Source organism: Elgaria multicarinata, chromosome 4, assembly GCF_023053635.1.
Source record: "Elgaria multicarinata webbii isolate HBS135686 ecotype San Diego chromosome 4, rElgMul1.1.pri, whole genome shotgun sequence".
Lineage (NCBI taxonomy): Eukaryota > Metazoa > Chordata > Lepidosauria > Squamata > Anguidae > Elgaria > Elgaria multicarinata.
The window spans coordinates 4719681-4738244 of NC_086174.1; the positions used below are offsets into that span (position 1 = coordinate 4719681).

The window sequence follows — 18564 nt, forward strand, 5'->3', positions numbered from 1 at the left end:
TTTGGCCACACAGACCATTCGAGGAGAATGACGCCATCGAACGCGGAGCATGCCGGGGCAGGAAGTGGACTTCGCCGTGGCGTCGCTGTCGGATGACGTAGTGACGGGCGGCGCGTAGAGGACGTCGCTGGGCGCGCGGGAATTTCGATCGCGGCCGGTTGGTTGCCGTGGAGACGGCGGGGAGGCCTACGAGGCCTACTAAGAGAAGGCCTCTCTCCGGCCCTTGAGGGAAGGTAACGCCGGCTGGCCGGTCCCAGGCAGCCGAGCTCTCTCCGGGCCTTGAGGCCTCCCCTTCGCCCACCATCCCGGCGCCGTTTCCCGTAAAGGCCGAAGCGCTTCCCCCGTCATCGCTCCTGCTCGCTGCCGCCTCCGCCCTTTGCTCCCGGCCTCGGCCCCTCCATCCTCACGAGACGCCTCAGCTGCCCCAGGATCCTGTCAGCCTTTATTCAGCAAAGCCCGTGGGTGGGTCTGTTTCATACTTTGGTTCTAGTTTTTGTCAGCTGCCCAGAGAGCTCCGGCTATTGGGCGGTATAAAAAGGCAATAAATAAATAAATAAATAAATGTGTGAGGGGGGGGGGTATTTGCCTGTCTGGTATTATACTACTCTTGAGTAATGATTTTCTTTGACACTATTTGGGAGGCCCTAACCTGTTTACAGGTCTTTTATCCTTTGGTGTGTATATATATCTATTAATTGCCTATTAATTTCTATTTGCAACCAGCTGAGCCATAATACTGAACGACAGGCAAAAGTAGTCTTTGCAGCAGGGGCGTTCATGACTTATTTATTTTTATTTATTTATTTCTAACATTTATTTTTCAATGGGGAACGGTATATAAATATTCTAAATAAATAAATAAACATGTATAAACAGCTCTTCATCTGCAAGAGATCCAGGGAGGGCGGGGGAAGTACACAACATTAAAAGCAAGCCAAAGAAAAACACACACTCAAAACCCCCCCAATATAATCCAATATTCGTTCCCTTCCTGTTTTATTGTGTCGTTAACTAGGTTCTCCCTTGTCTCAATGCTCTAATTTTACAGGAACTCGAAGAAATTGTGCCCCCAAAGTCTCAAACCAGTGAAGGAGGTCCTGCTTTTCTGCTTGTATCTTCTTTTTTAAAAGAAGTGAAAATGGGTGAAGCTGCAGATTCTTTACAGGGTGGTAAGTTGACAGGAAATGTAGGTGACTTCTCTATTCTAGCTACAAGGGTTTAGGAGAGCAAGAGAAGGGTGATACTTTTTTCTCTAGGTCTGATTTTCTATATTTCCACTCTGAAAAGGGGATTTTTGCATCTATGGATCTTCGGGAATACCTGGGCACATTTAAAAAAAACAGGTTATTAACTTGATAAAGACACCACCAAAGACTCCTCAATAAACTTAGCAGTCATGGAATAAGAGGAGAGGTCCTCTTATGGATCAGTAACTGGTTAAAGAACAGAAAGCAGAGAGTAGGAATAAATGGTCAGTTCTCCCAATGGAGGGAAGTAAATAGTGGGGTCCCACAGGGATCGGTATTGGGACAAATTCTTTTCAATTTGTTCATAAACAATCTGGAATTAGGAATGAGCAGTGAGGTGGCCAAGTTTGCCGACGACACCTAATTATTTAAGGTTATTAAAACACAAAGGGATTGTGAAGAGCTCCAAAGGGATCTCTCCAAGCTGGGAGAGTGGGTGTCAAAATGGCAGATGCAGTCAATGTAAGCTAGTGTAAGGTGATGCATGTTGGGGCAAAAAAACCCAACTTCAAGTATAACTTAATGGGATGTGAGCTGGCGGTGACTGAACAAGAAAGAGATCTTGGGATTGTGGTGGAGAGATAGATGAAAATGTCCCCCCAGGGTGCGGCCGCTATAAAGAAGGAAAACTCCATGTTAGGCATTATAAGAAAAGGAATTGAGAATAAAATGGCCAGTATCCTGCTGCCCTTATACAAATCTATGGTGCTACCACACTTAGAATACTGTGTACAGTTCTGGTCCCCACACCTGAAAAAGGATATTATAGAGCTGGAAAAAGGGCAGAAAAGGGCTGGAGCATCTCCCCTACGAGGGAAGGTTATATCAACTGGGATTGTTTAGCTTGGAGAAGAGGAGGCTGAGGGGAGACCAGATAGAGGTGTACAAAATGATGCATGGTATGGAGAATGTGGATGCGGAGACATTTTTCTCCCTCTCTCAAAATACTAGAACCCAATGGGGTCATCCCATGAAGCTGATTGGTGGGAGGAAGGACTTCTTCACACAGTGCATAGTTAAATTATGGAACTCACTACCACAGGATGTAGTGATGGCCACCCATTTGCATGGCTTTAAAAGAGGGGTGGATAAATTCCTGGAGGCAAAGGCTATCAATGGCTACTAGCCCTGATGGTTGGGTGCTATCTCCAGTATTCGAGGCAGTAAGCACCAGTTGCTGGGGAACATGGGTGGGAGGGTGCTGTTGCACTATGCTCTGTTGGTCCCTGGTTGACAGCTGGTTGGCCACTGTGTGAACAGAGTGCTGGACTAGGTGGAACTTTGTTCTGATCCAGCCTGGCTCTTCTTATGTTCTTAACTTAGAAGCAGCGAAGAAAATTCTCATGGGGTGATTTGAATTCTCATGGGGTGATTTGAATTGTAAGAATGGCATTTGTCACTGCACTGTTGTGAAGTTGGCTCAGTTAAGTTTTCTGCAATAGAAACAAGCACTGGTTGCTTCCATTGTCTGCACATGTTCTTTGTAGGTGTCTTATCCCATCTGGAAAAGTTGGAGGCTCGTGCCAACCAAGCAGCGCTGAAGCAAGGGGAAAAGCGGCGGCATGAGGAGAAAGTGGCCAGGATGAAAGCAAGGATCCGGGAACTGAGGCGTCAGCGAGATGAGCTGAGGACCAAACTGGATGTGTGTCGTTCTGAGGTGGGTGCAAACTGTATGCTGAACAAAAGGCTACTGCATGCTTCCATCCGTCTAGTTAAAGTATCAGGCTAAGCATGAAGGGTAAAGAAAGTTATGCATACAAGAACAAACATATACAAACTGAACTTCGCCTAAATTCATTCTCCAACTCAGAACAGTTTTAAATTCTAGCCTTAAACTCACGGAAAACTGGTTACATGTAAGAAGGCTTCCGAAATATTTCTATTCCAAAGCCTCAGTTATGTTAGCCCCACTGCAGTTAGAAAGCCAGAATCCAGCTTCCTGTAACTTGAGGCCATTATTCCATGTCCTGCACTCTGGGAGGATCGAGAAGAGATCCTGGCCCTCCTCTGTGTGACAACCTTTTAAGTATTGGAAGAGTGCTCTCATGTCTCCCCTCCATCTTCTCTTCTCCAGGCTAAACATGCCCAGTTCTTTCAGCCTCTCTTCATAGGGCTTTGTTTCCAGACCCCTGATCATCCTGGTTGCCCTCCTCTGAACATGCTCCAGCTTGTCTGTGTCCTTCTTGAAGTGTGGTGCCCAAAACTGGACGCAATACTCTAGATGAGGCCTAACCAGGGCCGAATAGAGAGGAACCAGTACCTCACGTGATTTGGAAGCTATACTTCTGTTAATGCAGCCCAAAATAGCATTTGCCTTTCTTGCAGCCATATCGCACTGTTGGCTCATATTCAGCTTGTGATCTACAACAATTCCAAGATCCATCTTGCTTGTAGTATTGCTGAGCCAAGTGTCCCCCATCTTGTAACTGTGCATTTGGTTTCTATTCCCTAAATGTAGAACTTGGCATTTATCCCTATTAAATTTCATTCTGTTGTTTTCAGCCCAGCACTCCAGCCTATCAAGATCACTTTGAAGTTTGTTTCTGTCTTCCAGGGTATTAGCTATCCCACCCAATTTTGTGTCATCTGCAAATTTGATAAGCATTCCCTGCACCTCCTCATCCAAGTCATTAATAAAAATGCTGAAGAGCACTGGGCCCAGGACTGAGCCCTGTGGTACCCCACTCGTTACCTCCCCCCAGTTTGAGAAGGTTCCGTTGATAAGCACTCTTTGAGTCTGTAGTTCTTAGGTTCCCTCTTCTTGCCCTTTTTGAAGATAGGGACAACATTAGCCCTCCTCCAGTCGTTCGGCATTTCACCTGTTTTCCATGATTTTGCAGAGATAATAGACAGAGGTTCTGAGAGTTCTTCTGCCAGCTCCTTCAATTACTCTAGGATGCAGTTCATTGGGCCCTGGAGATTTGAACTCGTTCAAAGAAATTAGGTGTTCCTTGAACAATTCTTTATCAATCTCAAACTGTAATCCTTCCCCTTCAGCTTGTACTTCACTTTTGCCAGGGTGGGTGGGTGGGTCACAGACCCACTTTCGGGAGAAGACTGAGCCAAAGTAGGAATTCAGCATTTCAGCCTTTTCTTTGTCATTTGTTATCAATTTGCCATCCTCATTAAGCCGTTGAACCATCATTTCTTTCCCTTGTCTTTTACTATGTGCATAGCTGAAGAAAGCTTTTTTGTTGCTTTTAGCATCCCTCGCTAATCTCAGCTCATTCTCAGCTTTAGCCTTCCTGACGCCATTTTGGCACTACCGTGCTACCTGTCTGTTAGAATGTGTGGACGCTTCTTCTTCTTCTTCTTCTGACTCATGATTCTTTTGTGTTCTATCCTGCATTTTCAATGCCATCCCATCCACAGTAGGCTTGTCACCACCCAACTTAGTTGGCATTGTTGGTTACCTGCCAGTATTTACAAATGAAAAGGATCTGTTGTGATTCATCCCAGGAAAATAGATAATGGTAAATTGTGTAGTGATAATACTAGTCACACAAAACTGCAGCCGCCTGTGAATTCACCTGAGCCAGGGCAACATGGAGGCAAGTAGGTTCCGATCTTTCCCTGGTCCTCTTACCTGTAAACAGGAGTTTGATCCCCTAAATGGATGTACATAGATGTTCAGATGTGCCTTACTGGTGCCACCCTGTGGGACAGGGAGCTGAGCTTGAGATCTTGATTGGGTCAAAGCAGTGGTCCATTTAGCCCAATATTAATAACTTAATAATTCATACTGGACTTCCAAAAGAAAAGAAAAATGGGATAAGCACTTTGAACATAAAGGGACATTTGCCCATGTATAGCTGTATGTGTGGATCATTGCAAGAAGTGTCTTACAGAAGCATCTTTTTCTTCTCCAGTCTCTGTCTCTGTCCTGACTTCCCTATAAGTTGTTTGCAACAGCCCCCTCTCAGAGGAAGTATCAGCACTTGAACAGGTTTCAGGGGCAATGTAGACACGCCAACAAGTAGTAGCTGAGCAATCTTCTTCTGGTCTTTTGTAGCTCATCGGGGCCAAAGACTCCACAAAAAGCAATTCTCAGGCTCCCCAGGCTACAGAAATCGGCCAACAAGCCCTCTTGGAATGGAAGATGGAAAATGTCAAGGGTCTGCTACGAGTGTTTCGTCTGACAGGTACCTCCCTCAGATGTCTGCAAGACATCCACTTGCCTCAGTAAAGGATTGGCCATCAGTTCTCGTGAATGAGGACCAGGCCAGGACACAGATGAATCCGTGTTCTTTGTCACAGCAGCAGCTTGGGACCCTTGAACACGCCCCCCCCCCCTTGATATCAGTGGATGGCTTTCTCCCACAGTTGGATGTTATATGTCCAGCCGCAGGAGGCATCCTTCGCCCCCCGTGATGCATTTGGGGATCGGCTCGAGGGGATGGAAGTGGCTCCTTCTATTCCCTCAAGACCATCTCCAGATGGATCGGGTGGGGGTGGCAAGGGACGTGCACATCCCTGGGAACACGTGGGGTGCTGTGATTGGTGGCACTCCACCCAGGGACAGCATGTACCTGAGCCAGGAAGCACATGGGGAACTGAAGTTTGGGCCGCCCCACCAAGGGACGGCACAGTTGGGGCTCTAGTCCCAAGCACTTGCCAGCATGGGATTATATCCCCTGCCGTTGGAGCCCCTCTGGGATAGAGTGGATGGGGTTTGTGCCACTCTTGCCTCGCAACTCTGTCAGCAGGGGAAATCATCAACGGAGCCCGCCACACAATACGATAACCAACGGTTGTGCAGAAAAACAACTCTGCAAACCGTTGGTTATTTTTTTTGGAAATAACCAACCGTGGCCTGGTTTTTGCCCGACAGATGACACATTAGTCAACAGGGGACTGTTTAATCAACGGTTGATTAAATAGTCCACCGTTGACTAACGTGTTGATCGAACTGAGCCAACGTCTCTCCATCTCTATTTCTTCACTTAAAGTTTTGATCATGTTTTTAGTCCTCATATAACTGTAGTTAGAAAATACGAAAGAGGCTTAGGGGACTTGGATAGACGTTTTGAGCCTGAGGGTGCTGTCTCCTTTCCGAGGACGGGGCATTATGCTAATCTCCATCTCCTCCAATCTCTCCCCGCCCCCCATTCGCCACAACTACATGTTCATTTTTTACATAATTCCTCAGGTTTCCCATAAAATTGGAGCATACTGTCTGTAGAGATGTGAAGGCCCAGAAACAACAACAACTGAAAATTGGAGTTTAAGGGGGACTATTTTTCCCCAAGGACTGTGTTTGTTTTCTGAAAAATTGAACACGTTTGGGTTATGAAATACTTCCTCTTAGAATTTGACATATATATTTTCCCTATATATGTCCCTCCAGAATGACTTATAAAAATTATGTAATAAGAAAACTGTTATCCAAAGACTAGAGATGTAAATTGTCTGGAAATAATAAAGCCATGAGGGAAAATGATTTTTAACCCTCTCTGAAAGATTCCCAGCATAGTTAGTTCTTTCATTCCTGATTAAAATTATTGATCTAATGTATATTTTGCTGAGAGACATTTACGCTGAGTTTCCCAGCGTATGAGTAAAGTCACCGTTGTGCATTCTTTACAGTAAATGGGCATACTTGACAATTTGGGTTTTGTTTTATAGAGCCCTGTGTTTCTAATGCAGAAGCTTTCATTTAATGTACGTAGTTCTAATCTATTCACAAAATAATTACAAATTTACTAATTGAGTTTACTTGAAAAATACAGCGATAATTTTATGAGTAAATTAAGTAATACATAAAATAGCGTTATGTTCCTAAAGCAGCTCTTCCCAAACTGGTGCCCTCCAGATGTTTTGGATTACAGTGCCCAGCACTCCTGACCTTTGGCCATGCTACCTGTGGCTGCTGAGAGCTGTAGTCCAAACATCTGGAGGGAATCAGGTTGGGGAAGGCTATCTTAAAACAGCAAAGTGACTTGAGATCTGTAAAGAGCACTAAAAAAAAAAGTATTGCTTGTTTTTCTATTTTTCCAGGGAAAAAAAGACTTATTTTCACACGGTCTCAAAATTTCTGAAAGTTTTACATCTCCAACATTGTCAAATCCTTTGGTCTAGACCAGCCTTCCTCAACCTGGGGCGCTCCAGATGTGTTGGACTACAACTCCCAGAATGCCCCAGCCAGCTGGCTGGGGCATTCTGGGAGATGCAGTCCAACACATCTGGAGCGCCCCAGGTTGAGGAAGGCTGGTCTAGAGGACGAAAGGGGAGGGAAGACCTGGAGAATGAGTATAGGCTAGCAGTAATCAGGCGCCTTGAGAATTCTACAAAACCATGTGGCAGGATGGAAATTGTCAAAAATGAAATAAAAATTGGCCCACCCGCGTTCATGAGAGGGAACCCTGACCCCTCTGTTCAGTTTGATCCCCCTTCTTGAAGAGTAGCAGGGTGTACATACTGCTCTATCTGCCCTGTTCTGAGTTTAAGATGTGCAAGGATGCCTTTTCTAGGTTTCAGTGCGAAACTGACCAAGCGCGGAGCCTGCCTGTGCATCACCACTGCCTTTGATGGCACCTACCTGGACTCCTACTACCTGGACCTCCTTATACAGCAGCCGGTCCAGATCCAGCAGCACTCAGTCCCAGCCTTCATCCCCTTGGAGCAAATTGCTTGCAAGCATTTACAGATGGACATCAAACGCTTCTTGACTGAGCTCTCGGATCACCTGAATGCTTACGCGAGGAGGAAGTTCCAGGCTGATCAATTACAGGTACGCTCCAAATGGGGTAAGAAAATCTGACATCCTTTAGTATGTTTCAAGAGCTATGTGTGAATCAGGAAAGAAGCCTTTCATACAGCTGTGCTGTTTGGTCCCTGCAACTGAATGGCCTTTCAAAAGAGGGACGAGATCAGAGGGTTGCAGCTGCTACAGTCTCAAAGCTTCTGCCCTGGAGATCATAGAATCATAGAATAGCAGAGTTGGAAGGGGCCTATAAGGCCATCGAGTCCAACCCCCTGCTCAATGCAGGAATCCACCCTAAAGCATCCCTGACAGATGGCTGTCCAGCTGCCTCTTGAAGCATAATAATTCCTGACCTGTTTCTCTCTCACACACACACACACACGCACACATGTTTGACCTTAAAACCTGCACAGTTGTTATTTAGAAGAGCAGATTTCAACTCTGTTTTTGATAGTTAAGAACATAAGAAGAGCCATACTGGATCAGATCAAGGGTCCACTAGTTCAGCACTCAGTGACCAACCAGGGACCCACAAGCAGGACATGGTGCAACAGTACCCTCCTACCCATGTTCCCCAGCAGCTTGTTAGTTTTAAGAAACTGAGTATAGATGTATATGTGTGGGGTTATTTTAAACTGGATTATTTATTTTTTAAGGGTCAGTTAGTATAACCAAAATTTTAAATTAAAAAAATCTAATTTTAATTTAGAGAGAAAACATTTTTTTTTATCAATCTGCCAGCATTTTATCAATGCTGCCTTGGCTGACTGACATGCCCCCAGGTGTGTTGCAAAGCAGGCAAGAGGTCTTTAGCCAACTCGCCCCAATGTAACCTCCTGCACATCTTTTCATGTTCTCTCTCATGTTAGTTTGTGCACTTGATCAGCTGCTGCGATGGATAAGAGGCAAAGGCAGTGACAGGATGGGCATTTGCCTGTGTCTTCATTTGAAAGAAAGCAGCTAACGGGTGTGAACTTATGAGGGGTCCCCAGAGGCCTTGCTGCTTCTGTCTCCCCAACATTTAAAAGGGCATCTGGTAGAATAGCCTCTTAGGAGGTCACAGTGTACAGCGCCTGCACACTCGCAATCTGCAAACTGGCCACTGGGTGGCCTTGAGCAAGTGAACCGCCCCGAGAGCTCCAGCTATTGGGCGGTATAGAAATGCAATAAATAAATAATACATCTTGTCCTAATGTGTCTCTCAGGTGTTGTTCTTAATGCTTCTAGACACTGAATGGTACTTATAATAATATAAACTCTGCTAATGGCCATGATCTCCCAGCAGTTTCAAAGGGAAATTTAGGTTCCTCTTTGGTTGTAATTTCATTTTGTTCCCTCCCCCCCTCCCTCCCTCCCTCTCTCTCTCTCTCTCACTCTCTCTCTCTCTCTCACACACACACACACACACCCAGAATAAGAGCTCTGATTTGAATTCCCTGTCTTCTATGTGGTTTACAGCAAGGGAATCCAGAATTGGATTTTCCAGTGAAGTTGGAAAATCTCCAAATAAGGCAGGCTGATGTTTCAGAACAAACCTTTGCCCTTTTAATGAAATAGTCCACAAATAATGGAAGATAATCTTTAGCTTTCTGCGGCGTTTGACTTATGAGGATGCAAAATGTCCTGTATCTAATCCATCCCAGGGTCCTCCCATGAAGCTGATTGGTGGGCGATCCAAGACAAATAAAAGGAAGGACTTCTTCACACAGCGCATAATTAAATTATGGAACTCACTACCACAGGATGTAATGATGGCCACCCATTTGGATGGTTTTAAAAGGGGGTTGGATAAATTCCTGGAAGCGAAGGCTATCAATGGTTACTAGTCCTGATGGTTGTTATTATTATTATTATTTATTTATTTATATAGCACCATCAATGTACATGGTGCTGTACAGAGTAAAACAATAAAATAGCAAAACCCTGCCGCATAGGCTTACATTCTAATAAAATCATAATAAAACAATAAGGGGAAGAGAATGCACCAAACAGGCACAGGGTAGAGTAATACTAACAGTATAAAAGTCAGAGTATTTGAGGCAGTAAGCCTGTGTGCACCAATTGCTGGGGAGCATGGGTGGGAGGGTTGCACCATGTCCTGCTTGTTCATCCCTGGCCGATGGCTGGTTGGCCCCTGTGTGAACAGAGTGCTGGACTAGATGGACCCTTGGTCTGATCCAGCATCAGGGCTCTTCTTAGGTTCTTATCCCACAAAGGTAAAATTATAGCATTAAAACAGTGGGCAACAAACCAATCGTAACAACATCAGAGTTCCAACATTATACAACTCCTCCTCCCCCTAAGAACCTTCAAAACATAAACATCTTTTAAAAGCCTGAGAGAATAAGAAAGTCTTCCCCTGGTCCCCCAAAATAAGAAACAGGTGCCTGATGAGAGGGAGTGAGCACCTTGGTTGTCACCAGACTCAGAGAAGACCTTTGCTGAGAGTCACTCCCTGTACCTCATCTAGCCTCTGAAGTTGACGGTCTGGGTAAGATCCTCCTTTGCTTGCAGGAGCACTTTGCTGCTTTCCTTGAAGGACGCTTACTGGGAAATCCCTTGTGCAACCTGTTGGAATTTACCTACAGTGTGACAAGAGAAGACAGGAGTTTTCCTTTCACAGCAAAACTCACTTATGGAGATCCTGTGAGCGACCGACCAACCGACATCACTGTCAAATGTAAAGGTGAGAGAACAACCGCTTGCGATTGGGTTGATAATGGAGTACCATATGACAGCTAGACAGTAAAATCCCAAGGACTCTTGTCGTGTTTAGCATTAATATTTTAGTTGGCCATCAAAAGTCTGGAGCAAAGGAATAGATTTGGCACGGGTGAGGGGAAAGCAAACTCTTCCCGTTCACTGAACTGCTGACTCCTGTTCTTTGCTTTTCTTCAACAGAAGATGCTCCAGCATCTTTGGCAGAGATGGCAGCAGTTCATCTGGCCTTGTTCCATGAGAAGCCTCTTCATGAGGTCTTCAGCTCCATCACAGCGTCAGCAGAAAATCTGAGTCAATCCATTGCACTGGAATTGCCTGCCCCGTCCACAGCTGTGCCTCCTGGCGGCCACAGGATTCCCACGGAGGCCGCTGCTGTGTAAATTCTCTCTCTCTCTCCAGGAAGGGAGGGCAAGAAGCATCTCTGAGTACTACAGCTCTTTCCTACCCAGAAAACCTCCACCATGTACGTAACTATGGGCTGTCTTCAGTCCAACGGCAAGCTTCTTGGGGACACTTTAGCCTAATGGGAAAAGTTTGCGCTTTCAAAGTTACATTAGGAATCTGAAGAGAGATGGAAGCACGTGGCAGCGAAATCTTGTTTGATTAGCAAGCAACCTCTAGCTGAGTCAGGACGAGATGGAGTGGAAGCCTTTTCACTTCTCAATACCCATTTATTAATCGGCTCCCGTATAGTAATCTTAGTGCTTCCTGTGACGCTTTGGTGTGAGAATCCTGCCTACTACAAATACCATGAGTGGGATGGAAGCATATTCATGTGGCACCATCCATGCAGGAGCGCCAGTTTTGCTGCTGAGCCTACCCCTGAAGCTCTGATCCTGCAGGCCTGAAAACAGAGGAAGAGGAAGCCTTCCTTGGCGTTTCCCAGAGAATTGGCCTTGGACTGAGGCTTGGCCCTCATTGAGGACACTCAGATGCTATTTCAAAAGCAGCTGACTGTTTTGCAGAAGTGATTTGAAATTTTGTAAACAACATTTAATATAGAATATGGCTTTCAATCTTTTTTAATTTAAAATTTGTACTAGTTTATACATAATTTTTGCAACATAATAGAACAAATGAATTGCTCATATGTGAAGTGATGTGACATCAAAGCAGGCTTAATGGGAAAGGCATACAAAATTCTATAGCATTATCTTAAAGCACTTGTGCTTATTAATGTCAAGGCTATCTTGTTTAGAGAAGTTAATAAAAGGCGATCAGCTTAATTCAAATGCTTGTTGCTGCTTTCTTACTTTCCTTAATTGTACAATCTCTATTAGTTTTGCCATTTCATTTCTCCCCTTGTAAATTCCAAGTAGGAACTGATGGTAAACACTCCAGAGTTTTGCCAGAGTTAAAAGCACCCCTATTGGCCTATGGTGCCCTCTGTCCTACCCCATTCCAAGGGCTGTTGGCAGCTGATAAGCATTACTTACCTTTTATATTTAAAAAGAGACGACACCCACTCCTCTCCAAATGATTTGCCTCTTGTTGGGAGAGAGAGAGTATGAGCTTCCAACAGTCCATCTTTCCTTGGCAAATGAGTGAGGCCAGATGGCTCTTGCCTCTGCAGCTGCAGAGAAACTATGGGCATGGTTCAATTTAGGTACAAGGCCAACCATTGTTCCATTTATCATTCATTACCAACATATGAAGCTGCCTTGTACCAAGGCCAGCCATTGTTCCATTTATCTCAATGTTGTCTGCTCTGACTGGTAGCAGCTTTCCAAGGGACTGGGCAGGGCCCTTTCCGAATTCGGCTGCCTGTGAACTTTTCAAGTGGAGACACCCGAGGCCTTTTGCCTTGGAAGCATGTGCTCTGCTGCAGAGCTACAGCCTTTCCCTGAGCGGCGTTGCTACTAAGAAAAATCCGTATTAACAATATAACTTAATATTAAGATTCATACCAGTGGTTCCTAAGCACAAACATTCAAGTGGTAAGGTGGTCAAATACTAAGCAGTAATGCATGGCTATAAAGACCAAGTAAGTCATAGTGGTCCCGGAGGAAAAAAATCCCAAAGTTCACAGACTGGCAGTATCTTTAATAGGACCATACCAAATATGCATGAAATTGTGGGCAAGCTTTTGAGATCTTCGTCAGGCAAAATATTACAAAAAGCCAAGGGGACAAAACCTGGCTTGAAGTCTGCCTTAACATGGAACTGAGGAAATCACAGGCGTAAACGGATTAGGCTCTATGCAGGTTTCTGGTTACACCCAGGACTGTTGGGACAGACAGACAAATAATAGCTGATTCGGTTTTGGCAGTCAATGTTACAGTGAGCGAGCAAGGATGGGAGACGTTGACTGCTACCCAACTCCCCAGCACTCCGCAATCTTACGTTCCGTGAGACTTGGCTCTCTAGCCTGACCCTGTGTGTGTCATTTATGTTGGATGAATGGCCCCAACCAAGATGTTCCTGCAAGCACTCCAGAGTGCTCTAATGACTTCCACGTCTGGAAAGGTAGATAAAACCAAGAGACTATTCCCTCTGGGACACCCCATAGTTGAGCTTCAGCTATTGGGTGAGATAGAAATGTAAGAAATAATTAGTTATTCTGCCAGTTTTATTTATTTGAGTACTTGCTTGTTCACTTGAGTTTACATTTGGTAGTAAATGCAAACTGAAGAGCACAACACTACTTCCTGAGTGGGGATGGTAGATGATTTAATTAAATACTCCATTAGTGGGAGTTTTGCCTTACAAGTTGACTTTTTAAGTGCTTTCTATATAGTTCAATAACGATTATGCTGGTCAAAACAGGATATTAATTAGTTTGGGCAAGTAAATATTAGTCTTTCCAGTAAAGCATTTTTTTTAGTCCTGTTATTTATGGCCTTGTTTAACCCCAGAGTTAACTATCCTGCAGTTTCATTTCGTTTAATGTACCAGTGCCAATAAAGTCACTATAAATAAACGAATTCACCAAATAAAATTAACTTATTACTGCTAATGATTGTTTTAAATTGCTACTTATTAAATAGCCTGCTACTGCTGGAATTTTAATCAGATCTTAGATGTGATGTAGTTAGTGCTGGTGGGTGAGCTGAGGAGGGGTGTGTGTCAGGTAAATTAAGGGGTCTGACCCCTTTGATTCTATGGCACAGTTTCCTTCAATAGATTCACCACTTGCTCCTTTTTAACCATTGGCTAGTTCAAAATGAACCACCTATCATTCATGGTTTTATCAGAGATGAAGCTGATCCTGGTTTGCACTTTGAAGATCTGGTTGGATGCAGTGGATGGACCTGATCCCATTGCTTCCAATTGGGTGCTCTGTACAGGAGAAGTAAAACGGTAGGTCATAAGGATTCCATCTTACCATGTGCCTGGCCCAAACTATAATCATGTGTGTGTACCAGGAGTTGAACAATTGGGACCGAACAAGGGTCTTGTTGATGAATCAGCTCCCTAGCAGTGTCCTTTACTGAACTGATGGAGATGGACCCACCTGTGATGTTTGAGACACACCCAGGCTTATGAGCCCAGGGCAAGGGAGGCTTGTATTTCCATGCCATGGGTGCCTTAAACCCTCTGTAGTGTTGTTCCCCATTTAAATGCCGAAATCACACAGAACAGGTTGTGAAGGTCAAAAGTGCCTCATTTCATTTTACTGAGTGTGGCCGAAGTTTTGCGTTCCCACAGCTAAGCCCCCCCCATAAGCCTAGGACAAAGTGGGTTTGGCTTTAGCCAGGCATAGTTCTGACGCCTCATTTTTACAAATCGACTGCGGAATAAACGGCAGAATGAATTGTAGTAGGAATGTTTAGTATGTTCTAGATCTGTAGAGTTCTTAATCACGTGTGAAAGAGTCTGCCACCTTCACTCTTGAATACACCACTTAAAAAAAAATTGAATCCCTGATGTGTGTTAAATTGACAAAGCCCGAGTACATACTCAGGATCTCTTACCAATTTCTTACCAGTTAAGGCACGTACATCACCTGTGTTAAGTGATCCTGAGGCTGCCCTTTTGCTTAACACAACTGTCCTGCTGGATCAAAGTAACGTCTACCTAGCCTGGGTTTTTATTCTTCAAGGATCTCGCCAGTCAGTGGGCGCTAGCTAGGTGGTTCACCTAAAATTGAGCAGCAGTCCACCTGTGGGCTACGACCCATGTTTACCTACTCTTGATCTATTTATATTCGTAAACCTTCGCTTCGCTACTCTGGGATCCAGAAACTTGCTCGTCTTTAAACGAAAGTTGCCATTCCCAAACACCTGCCACGCTGAAGCCAGTACAGCCATCAATCTAAATGCCGCAGCTGTGTAATATAGCCCTGTACTGTAATGGCACCTTCTCAGCACCCCCTCAGTGAAGTGACTGACCCACTGCTCCCCAAAGGAAAATAAGACACAGCATAACATTAAAATCAAACTGATTCTATTGAGAAACGGTTACGCCTTTTTATTCCAGCATAACAATCGGATGAAAGCTCTTAATAAAAAACAGTCTTGAACCAGGCTGTATAAATCTCTTCCTTTCAAAGCATCAGCAGAGGTGAGGGCAGCAAAAGATGCAAAGGTGCAGCCTGAAAGAGGCACCTCACTTTCAGAATTAAGACACAATTAAAAATATAAAGTTAATCTGTATCTTTTTATATATATATTTATATATATATATTTATATATTTGAAATAGGACATCTTTTTTATAGACAAAAGAAATAGATTGCACTTGCTCTTCTTTTTCTTCTACTTACCTACAGTGGTTTTGCGGCAAAGGTGAGCCCACGTGAACTAAGAACAAACGGCCCAAGCGTGGCACAGCTCATCTGCTTGCTGTTAGTACCCATCCTGAGTTTGTATTTACTTTAGCCATCCTGAGTTTGTATTTATTATAGCAAAGCCACAGTGCCTGGCGCTCACTTGGACTAACATAGCCACGGTGATCTACCCAAGCGATGCTGCAGTTACGATTCTATTCCCTGCTCCCAATTCCAGTCCCAAATGTGCAAGAGGCCACAGACGTGCAGAATGGGCAGGAATTCCTCCCGTTCCCGCAGATACATCAGGAGGCAAATGCGGACACTGATGGCCAAGGGAGCCTCGCCAAATAATAAGCCTTCGAGAAGAAAGGGAGGGGTGAAGGGGTTGGTTTCCTGTAAATCTAATCATGTTAGAGGTGTTTATAGCAATCTCCCGTCTGGCACGTCAGGTGCTGAAAACTGCTTGCCTTTGGGCACCTTGGAGACACCTGCTCCTCTCAGTAACCTGCGTGCAGCGCTTGAGACGCTTCAAGAGCTGTCGACCACCTGGTGGGGCAAAGTCACGCAGGAGCCGTTGATGAAGGAACCTTGCTTCTCGCGCCCTTTCATGAAGTAGGTCAACAGATCGCCTTTGCCTTTGACGTAGATGTGGCCCCGACGCACAAAGCGAAAGCCGTACTCCTTCAGGATGAAGTGAGTCTCTTCCACCACCTGCAGAAGTGAGAACACACGTGGATGCACCTATCTGGCGTGGCCAGGGCTTCCCGACCAGTCTTGGGCGGCTAACCTTTATCCTGATCTGTGTTGGGTCAACACCCACCCACCTCTTCTACTAATGATCTGAGCCAAATAATAAGTGCCCTTGCAGAGATTATGCTGCATCCTGTAATAAAACAAGGGGAGGGGGGATATTGTTTGTGCATAGAACATGCCACCAATGGCAGAAAATACGTATGCAGATTGCAATGGCATGTGATTGGTCACACAGCCCAGGGAACGCAAGATAAGACCACAAGAAGATCATTTTTTCCTAAAGCTTTTAAAACTTGATTTTGTTCTGACTTTTATACTGTTAGTTTTACTCTACCCTGTGCCTGTTTGGTGCATTCTCTTCCCCTTCCTATTGTTTTATTATGATTTTATTAGAATGTAAGCCTATGCGGCAGGGTCTTGCTATTTTATTGTTTTACTCTGTACAGCACCATGTACATTGATGGCGCTATATAAATAAATAATAATAATAATAATAATTTGGAACTCATGCTTCCAGACAAAGAGCTCCTAAGAGGACCCATCAAATGACCCTTGTGCAACTATTCCTCTTCTCTTCCTTAATGGAATTTGCTTGCAAGGAAAAGGATGGAAGGGGTGGAAAAACATGGGAGGGTCACAAACCGAAGGCAATGATGTCCGGACCCCCTGGTAAAGTTCAGGTGGGGGAGTTGGGTTATGTATGCAGGCGCAACCTTTGGAACCCCTGATCCTGGCCCAGATGTTTCAGCAACACACCCTGCTGGCAAATTGGAGGCTGGCAGGGATTGTCGGTGCAAAATGCAAGCAGGCCTCGCTCCCTATCTCAGCATGCTGGTAGAGTGTTGTGTCCACCCTTAAGTTCTGGACAGCGCAGGGCTTCCTCACAATTTTATCGCCACTTCTTCTGTGAGATGAGCTGTCACGGCGGACACTTGAAATACAGCCAGCTCACCCACTGCAATGGATCCTTCTCCAGTCTGGCACCTTCTCCATATGTTGGAGTAGAACTCCCTAATGTTCCAAAGTGCCCAAGGCACACTACTCTACAATATATACAGGGCTAGCTATGGATCATTAACCTTATTTATTTACAAATATACCTGATGTATCACCTGCACGATCATAGATGGCAAGCTGTGCATACAATTTACAAATAGAAGTATAGCTTCCAAATCACGTGAGGTCCTGGTTCCTCTCTATTTGGCCCTGGTTAGGCGTCATCTAGAGTACTGCGTCCAGTTCTGGGCTCCACAATTCAAGAAGGACGCAGACAAGCTGGAGCGTGTTCAGAGGAGGGCAACCAGGATGATCAGGGGCCTGGAAACAAAGCCCTATGAAGAGAGACTGAAAGAACTGGGCATGTTTAGCCTGGAGAAGAGAAGATGGAGGGGAGACATGATAGCACTCTTCAAAGACTTAAGAGGTTGTCACACAGAGGAGGGCCAGGATCTCTTCTCGATCCTCCCAGAGTGCAGGACACGGAATAACGGGCTCAAGTTAAAGGAAGCCAGATTCCAGCTGGACGTCAGGAAAAACTTCCTGACTGTTAGAGCAGTGCGACAATGGAACCAATTCCCTAGGGAGGTTGTGGGCTCTCCCACACTAGAGGCCTTCAAGAGGCAGCTGGACAAGGATCTGTCAGGGATGCTTTAGGGTGGACTCCTGCATTGAGCAGGGGGTTGGACTCAATGGCCTTGTAGGCCCCTTCCAACTCTGCTATTCTATGATTCTACTCATAAGACAATCATCTTTTTACAATAAATACTTTCTAATACACAGTATACATATATCACAGTCACAGTTTTAAGATACAGTCAATACTGTTTCAACTATATTTCTAGTACAAGATTACGTTTGTTTATTTTCTTGATTCTTATCAGCATTATGAACTTGACAGGTCTCCGGATTATTATCCTGTTTGCACGGTAGCGTCGACGGAAGAAACGCAACAAACGACGAGCCAGCTGAACCCAGTTAATTATTGTGGGTTAGACACCTCCAAAGATTATTGTGAGGTTGAAGCCTCCAAAATGAAAAACAGCCGATATGCCTCAAGCTTGGAGAAACGCAAATGGCAGCTGTATAGTTGAAACGGTACTACTTTGATGTCATTACCTGCACTTGACTGTATCTTAAAACTGTGACTGTGATATATGTATATTGTATATTAGAAAGTATTTATTGTAAAAAGATTTTTTTTATTATTTATTTATTACATTTTTATACCGCCCAATAGCCGAAGCTCTCTGGGCGGTTCACAAAAATTAAAACCATCATAAAACAACCAACAGGTTAAAAACACAAATACAAAATACAGTATAAAAAGCACAACCAGGATAAAAACCACGCAGCAAAATTGATATAAGATTAAAATATAGAGTTAGAACAGTAAAATTTAAATTTAAGTTAAAATTTTAAGTGTTAAAATAC

General features: G+C 44.5%; 2 protein-coding genes across 2 annotated transcripts in view; one reads left to right on the forward strand and one right to left on the reverse strand.

Annotated features, from left to right (window-relative positions):
* The first annotated feature begins 246 nt into the window (after nucleotides 1–246).
* CENPO (centromere protein O) lies at nucleotides 247–11906 on the forward strand. The gene is made up of 7 exons (XM_063125517.1): nucleotides 247–458; nucleotides 1049–1169; nucleotides 2735–2904; nucleotides 5260–5389; nucleotides 7718–7977; nucleotides 10465–10636; nucleotides 10852–11906. The coding sequence occupies exons 2-7, from the start codon at nucleotides 1139–1141 to the stop codon at nucleotides 11049–11051; spliced, it is 963 nt and encodes a 320-aa protein (XP_062981587.1). The 5' UTR covers nucleotides 247–458; nucleotides 1049–1138; the 3' UTR covers nucleotides 11052–11906.
* A 3162-nt stretch (nucleotides 11907–15068) lies between these two features.
* The window catches only part of ADCY3 (adenylate cyclase 3), a 123645-nt gene continuing 120149 nt past the window's right edge, over nucleotides 15069–18564 (reverse strand). Inside the window, exon 20 of the mRNA XM_063123784.1 lies at nucleotides 15069–16092. Within this exon, the coding sequence (XP_062979854.1) occupies nucleotides 15910–16092 (183 nt within the window). The 3' untranslated portion in view covers nucleotides 15069–15909. The remainder of the gene's footprint in view (nucleotides 16093–18564) is intronic.